Genomic DNA, 7,195 nt, shown 5'->3' with positions numbered 1-7,195 from the left:
AGGCATTGGCACTGAGCAGCCAGGCTGGGTTCTGAGGAATGCTCCTTCGACTTACAAAACCAGCTGCAGCTAAGGCAGAGTATGGGGTACAGGGGCTTATTCCAGCTAGGAGAGAGCACTGTCCCCAAAGAAAGGGGAGGGCAGCGTCCATGGCACAGTGAGGGGAGCTGGTTTTGCCCTTACATGCCCTGGGCACTTTGCTGTAGCAGAGGCTGAGCAACCTGTGAGGTTCCCCCAGAGCTGAGTGAGTTGGGGGGTCTCCAAGGGTGGGCAGGGTGAGGCAGGGGCTCTGCTTTCCAGCCTGCAGCTGGAGGTGGCAAACGAGGCTGCTCCCACCACCCCCTAAATCCCACTGCCCCATCCCGTGGTGATTTTTCCCCCACTTAGCCCCACAAACCCTGCCAACTTTTCAAACTTTTATTAAATACAAAACCCCCGGTCTCTACGACCGAACGCTGCATTCAACGTACGCTGAAAAAAGGGTCAGACATTCAAATGTACAAAAGTTGCCGGTGGCCCCCAGCCCTGGCATGCTGTCCTGCTCCCAACCCCACTGCTCCCAGCGCCCCGTGGGGTGTCAGGGGTGCCGGGGCTCCCAGTCCCATGGAGGGGCACAGGGCTCCTGCCCTGCATGCCCCAGCTGCTCCTGCCTGCAGCCCCCCTGCCCCTGGCCTGAAAGGGGTAAGGCAGACAAGGGGAGATTCCAAGGGGGAAGATCCCCTCCCTGCTAGAGGGAGGCTGCACCAGCCCCTAACAAGAGGGGCTGCGGGGTTCAAATGAGCCCTATTCCCCCCCGCCAAAGCGGGGAGGGCAGGTGAGGGCAGGTGCAGGCAGGGGCTGCACACACACACACAGCACCTGCCTTTGGAGAAGGGGGATGGGATACAGCCGCCATCCCCCCAGCCCTGGGGAAACTGAGGCACAGCGAGGGACATTTGCTAACCAGAGGTCTCTGTTTGGCAGAGCTGAGACGGGGCCCGGCTCTAAGCACCAGACTAAAGCAGAGGAAGACAGCGAGCCACATCTGCATGCCCAGCAGCGTGGGCAACGCCCAGCCAGGGCAGCAACCTCGCCCTGATCCTGCCTGCTTGTTTGGGGGGCCTGGGCTGCTCCCATCCCCAGCTGGGGCAGCAGAGGCTCCAGCGCTGGCAAAGGGGGAAGCCTGCACCCCGCTTCTCACAGCGCTGGTGGGGATCCCCAGCTCTCGCAGAGCAGTGGGATCTCACCCTCCCCGCCCATGGTGCAGGCAGGAGCTGGCATGAGCTGGGGGCTCCTTGCCAGGCCTGGGGCTGCCCCCTCCCTCTGTGCCGGGAACTGCTCACAGGGCAGCCGGGCTCGTCCGCCAACACACCACGTATGGGGCAGGGGTCCTGCAAACACACTCGTGGGGATGGGGGGGACAGAAATCCTGGGGACTGAGGGGCCGGCTGGGGGGCAGCCGTCTCCAGAAGGCAGCAGAGTAGGCAGAAAACATCCCTGTCCAGTCCTGACTCTTGAGCTGGGGCAAAACCCGCTGTGCCCAGCCAGCCTGGGCACAGGAGCTCCCAGTGACAGGAGCACTAGCCGCGGGCCAGGCGGGGCGGTGGCCTGCCGATCTCCACCGTGATATTGGTGTACATGGGCTGGCGTGAGATCTCCACCAGCCGGTACTGCAGCGAGCTGATCCCGTCCCGCTTCATCGTCATTTTGGTGTTCTGGATCTTGGTGAACCTGGTGGAGAGAGGAGCAGGATGAGGGTGGGGGGGACGTCTTGCCATAGTGCCAGCAGTGCCAGACCTCTGCGGGGGTGAGCAGAGCAGGGGAGCCCAGTGATCGATCGCCCAGCGTCCCGACTGCCCCAGCCCCTGTGGCTCACTCACCTCTGCGGGTTGGGCTCGTTGTGTTTGTCACGTTCATGCTTAATCATGCGGTACCTCCCAATGCGGATGTCGGGCCTCGACACCTTCATGCCGTTCAGGGAGATGCTGGGGGCCGGGAGCAGGGGGGGAATCAGTGTGCGGCCGCCAGGGTGGGACATTCCCCAGCCCAGAGACCTCCAGGGTCAGACCCCAGGCCAAATAAACCTGTCCCTGGTTAAACAAAGCTGTGCCAAGCCGAGATGAGCAAAGCCAGGCCCCACCCAGGCCAGTGTCATGACCAGGGGTGCCACATGCCTCATGGCAAACCGTGCCCAAAGCGCCACTCCCAGTAGCTGTGGTCAGCCTGCGCTGCACACAGGCAGCCATCCCTGTGCAGCCATCCATCCCTTCCTCCCTCCGCGGCCCCTGCACTTTACATTCCCCAAATGCCGCTGCCTAGCCCTTCCCTCAGAGCCCTCCTCTCACATCAAGGGCTGCCTGAATCTCTTCCAGGGCTCCACACCGCTCATCCCCCACGCCGAGCCCACCTTGTGTGGCAATCACAACCGTGCCGCGTGTCCACGGCACCCACAGGGTGTTTTGCTCGTCCGGCCACTACAGGCGGGTTATGCATCACTGGCTGCACACAGCTCCCCCGGGCAGCCCCAGGGAGATGAGGTGGCCACTGCCCAGCTCTGGCATCCAGCACAGGGGGTGTGTGGGGGGATTCATCTGGGCTCTGCACGCGGCTGTGCTGCTGCCTGCCGGCTGCTGGCAGGAATGACTGTGTGGCCGCTGCACGGCCATCACTGAGATGCTTCCAAGTTTTTCATCTCAGCCCTGGATGCATCCGAATTTAGCATGCCAGCCCTGGTCTGGAGCAGAGGTCACAGGCACACCATCCCACTGGTGCACCTCATACCGTGCTGGGGGGAGATTCAGACACAAGGATGGTAGAGGGGTGCCCCACAGCCCCCCAACACCCTAGGAGAGGCCAGTTCCATCCATGAGGGTCATCAACCCTAAAGTTGGAGGGTAATTCAATCCCTCCCTGACATGTAGCACAGCCCATTACACATTCCCCACAAAACCTTGGTGGGGAGCCCTGGTACACCCCAACCAGCCAGTGCTGGCAAGGGGTTGACACCTACCGGTTAAAGATGTCATCATCCTCTCCTCCCCAGCCCCAGTACTCATTGGGAAAGCCATTGATCTTCAGGAACTGGGACTTGCTTAGCCCAGAGACACCACCAAAGTAGCCAGCATAGGGCAGCCTGCAGGTTGACAGCAAACAGGTCAGCCCGGGGAACAGGCAAGGATGGAGGTCAGCCCTATGGGGACCCCCAGGTACGAGCATCAGCAGTTTCCTGTGCCACGCTCCTACCCAGAGCTCTGCACCCTCTCCCATCCCAGGTCCACAATTTGAGCCAGTGACTTCACGCGTGCCCCAGGTGACGATGGAGGTTGGTGGCCCTGATGTTATCCCAGTGAGACACCCCAGCCCTGAGTGGGCAAAACCACCCCAACTCCCCAGGGCACCCACCTGAACCCAAACTTGTCCATGCCAACGGCAAAGTGCCGTGGCTGCTCGTAGCAGCGGTAGAGGTTGCGATCGTCCATGGGGATGAGGTCCACGTCGCTGAAAATGAAGCAGTCATACTCCTCGTCGTCCTTGAGTGCCTCCATGAACCCCACGTTGAGCAGCTTGGCCCGGTTGAAGGTGTCCTCACCGAACTGCAGGGCAGAGCTCAGTGATGTCTGCTTGCCCCTCACCCAGCCCTGCCACCCCCTCGCCCCTGCCCCCCTCACCTGGTTGATGATGTAGATGCCGTAAGCCACTTTCTGCCGGCGCAGGATGGGGTGCAGGTAGTGCAGCCAGTACTTGAGGTGGTGCTCGCGGTGCCGGAAGGGGATGAGGATGGCCACCTTCTGCCGGGGCAGGCAGTCTGGAGGGGTGTACTTGCCGCCCGGGCGCACGTCAGGGTTCTCCCGCTGCACTCGCTCCATGCTCATGGGAGAGCTGAACTCAATGAGCAGGCGCCCAACTGCAAGAGGGAAGGCAGGGCGATGGTCAGGACATGGTCAGGGTCATGGTCACCTGCCGCTCCCGCCCAGGCTGGTAAAGCAAACAGTGAGGGGGACCTGCAAGGGGAACCGGCACTGCCGAGGGCAGAGAATGTCCAAAACCATTCCTAAACAGGGGCAGAGAGACTGGGCTAACAAAATCTGAAACCAGCTGTCCTGGTAACACTTCCAGGCTGGGAGTTCTCCACTGCTTCACCACTGGGGACCACCAAGAAGCCATGTCCAGGGTACAGGGGATAAGGACGTCATCCATGGGCACCCACCTCAGCCCTATGCTCAGAGTCAGAGCCCAAATTCACCCCCAGTGCTCACCCACATGTCTCACCTAAGCCGGGAGGTGTCTCCTGGCAGGGCTGCAAGGGCTTCTCAGTGGCGGACTGGTTGGTGCTGGGCTTGGTGCTGGGGGATGGGGCCTCAGCACCGGCCGGCCCGTAGCTGGGAACGGTGCCGTTGGGGCGGGAGGAGTTGGAGAAGGGGTGGGCGCGCGAGGCGTTCCTGGCGTTGAAGCGGCTGAAGAAGTCCAGGTGCTGCGCGTAGACGTCGAAATAGAGGATCATGATGATGACAAAGTGGAGCAGGCAGAGCAGCAGCACGGCCTTGCAAATCCTTTCCAGGGTCACCCCCAAGAGCAGCCTGGTCATCTTCCGGGCACGGGCAGGCGGACATGTGCGCTTAGTGGGGCAGGGGGGCGGCTCCAGCCACGGTTCTGATCCTGCCAAGAAACCCCACGCTCAGAACGGCACGAGCCTGAGTCCCCAACCCCAGCTCAAATTGACACCTGGGCAGCAGCACAAGCCTGACGCAGAGGTGAAGGGGAAATGCTGCACTTGGGCCCCTGCTCGGAAGGCACAGCCCCCTGAAAACACAACAGGTCCTCAGGCACACACAGCAAGTCTCCTCCTTGCTTTCCTAGGCCAAGACCAGAACAGGACTGACCCACTCCCCTTCCCTTTTCCCCACCCGGACAGCATATGGGGACACCTCCACAAAGAGCCTCCACGGAGGTTGAGCCCTTGGAGAAGGTCATGTTCTCCTAAAACATGGCCAGCCTGGGATGTCCCAAGAGAACAGGTCTCCCCCCCAGTCACTCCTTTCTGAGGCGCTCCATTCCCCTGTTCCCCTTTCTGCTCCCTCCCCACAGTGCTAGAGCCCAGCAGCGGCACCAAAGCGGGGCCAGCAGTGAGAGTCATTCTGGCAGGGGCCATCCTCGGGGCACCCACCGGGAGAGCAGCTGCGCAGCTGACACCAAGCTGAGCCAAGCAGGACGTCCCAGCCCCCCGGAGTCACGGTTCCTGGCCATGTCCAGGGGGGTCCGGCTTACAGTCAGCAGCACGGATCCCCTCTCCTCCTGCTGCTGGCAGCGGCGAGGCCCCCTGGGACACTGGGAAATGCCAGGAGTCAGGGTCCCCTTATCTCCCACATGACACCTGGAGCTGGGCCAGAATCCTGCTGGGAAACCAGCTGGGACGGTCACTGTAGAGTCCAAGATGAGGCCTTTCCCAGCCCTGCCACTGCAGGCTCGGGCTGCAGCACAGCCATTCACCCCAGCTCCTGCCCTGATCCCTGTCCCTCTAGTCCCCACTCTCAGGGAAGCTGCTAGGACAGGGCAAGGCGATCACAAGGGACAGGCACAGAGGTTCACAAGGACCTGGGGACCTTGGGACAGGCCAGTGCCACTGCAGGGCCCCAGGGGGACCCCAGTGGCTGGGGATACGCAGCAGGACCCCCTCCAGGAGTGCAGGTAGGACTCAAGGGCGCTGGCAACCAGTCTAGGGCCTGAGAGCAGCCACTGGAAGCTGCCAACCCTGTCCAGTGGGGCCCCCTGGGGAGCCGAAAGGCACTAAGCCAGCAGTGATAGACACACTGGCTGGGAGCGGAGATCGAAGCTGAGATGCAAAGCAAGATCCTTCGCTCAACCCTACTCCGGGGTGCACTCTCTCAGTCGCAGGGCTGACCCTGTCAGGCAGCAGGGTGCTGGCAGGAGCCCATCGCAGGTATGGAAGTGCCGGTAAAGGCTCTGAGTCCAGTGCCCCAACTGTGCCCACCGTCTCTCTGCAGGATGTGGAGCAGTGTCCCCACTGCCCGGGGGTCTCCTGGCATGTGTCAGCAGCCCAACCCCTCACCCAGGTCCTTTCTAGAAAGTTGCCCTCTGGAGAAAAGCCAGCTTTGCTGTTATCACCCAAACTTTCTCCCGGTCATGGTGCCCTGTCACTCTGCACAGCCCTTGATGTGGGGACCTACCTGCCCCAACACCTGCAGAAACCCTCCCCAAAAACCCTCGCAACATACGGAGGGAGTGGCAGTGCCTCAACAACCAGACGAGGAGGAGAAAGGGAAAATTCAGAGTAGGTTTTAGGGGCTCTTTGGCAGGACGGCCCACGAGGCAAGTGGAGAGCGACACTCCACAGGAACAAAAGCAAAGCACTCCATCGAACGGGGGCCACAGGACGCCACGAACATGAGTGGGCTTAGAAACATCCGCTAAGGAGGGGGTTATGAAATATGATGTCATCTCCCCCCACCGCAGCATCTTTGCAGGGTGTGAGGGGCCAAAAGCAACCTGGGGCCGGGGAGCTGGTCCCCAGGGATTCATGCCGGATTCATGCGGGTGCGGCACACGCCGTGGGGCTGGTGATGCTCGCTCTGGAGGGGATGCTCATCTCTATGGACTCCATCCTTCTTCCCACAAGACATCCCAGGGCTGGGAGAAGAGAGGCACGGCGGGAGCCGATGGCCCCGGTGCCAGCAAAGGTGGCCACCTCCCGGCCAAAAGCGGGGCGAGGGGCCGCATTCAGCACAACTAACAGTCCCCCCCCCCCCCCCCCCCCCCCCCCCCCCCCCCCCCGCCCCCTTAATTTTCCCCCGACACATGCAAAAACTTATTTTAAAAAATGAGAACCTCAAAATGAGGCTTTTTTCCCCGAGCCGGGGCGGTGCCAACCACCAGCGGCCGGGATCGCATCCCCCCGGGGTCGCATCCCGGGCCTCCCCCGCCCGGCCAAGGCCTGCCCGCGCCGCTCCACTCACCGCGGCCTCGGGGCTGCCGCGCCGCCCCGGCGCCGGTCAGCGGCCCCCGCCGCCGCCTCCTCCTCTTCCTCCTCTTCCTCCTCCAGCCCCGGCCGCCGGCCCGCGGGCTCCCATGCCCGGGGCTGCGGGGGGCCCAGCCGGCCGGGCCGCCGCACCGCCGAGAGCCGCAGGGAGACGGGGCCGCGCCCGCACGCCGGCTCCGCCCGCCGCCGCCGCCGCACCGGGCGGGGCCGCCGCCACCGCCC

At 62.8% G+C, this 7,195-nt stretch overlaps 1 protein-coding gene across 2 annotated transcripts; it reads right to left on the bottom strand.

The window, feature by feature from the left end:
* Positions 1 to 401: 401 nt before the first annotated feature.
* Positions 402 to 7,043, bottom strand: B4GALT2 (beta-1,4-galactosyltransferase 2). Of its 2 annotated transcripts, none has more exons than XM_027892649.1 (7): positions 6,951 to 7,043; positions 4,249 to 4,635; positions 3,648 to 3,883; positions 3,382 to 3,572; positions 2,990 to 3,112; positions 1,860 to 1,964; positions 402 to 1,710 (listed from the first exon to the last, which is right to left on the bottom strand). In XM_027892649.1, exons 2-7 carry the CDS (start codon positions 4,562 to 4,564, stop codon positions 1,560 to 1,562), a joined length of 1,122 nt encoding a protein of 373 aa, XP_027748450.1. In that variant the 5' UTR covers positions 4,565 to 4,635; positions 6,951 to 7,043; the 3' UTR covers positions 402 to 1,559. The 2 variants fall into 2 exon arrangements, with proteins under 2 accessions (XP_027748450.1, XP_027748460.1); XM_027892659.1 differs by lacking the exon at positions 6,951 to 7,043 and adding an exon at positions 5,144 to 5,300.
* Between the last annotated feature and the right edge of the window lie 152 nt (positions 7,044 to 7,195).

The sequence above is a fragment of the Empidonax traillii genome, unplaced genomic scaffold (assembly GCF_003031625.1).
Source record: "Empidonax traillii isolate 1590-97213 ecotype Southwest subspecies unplaced genomic scaffold, ASM303162v1 scaffold15:size5535645, whole genome shotgun sequence".
NCBI classification, from domain to species: domain Eukaryota; kingdom Metazoa; phylum Chordata; class Aves; order Passeriformes; family Tyrannidae; genus Empidonax; species Empidonax traillii.
Note: the sequence above shows the minus strand (reverse complement) of the source record. Positions and strands in the feature narration are given on the sequence as shown.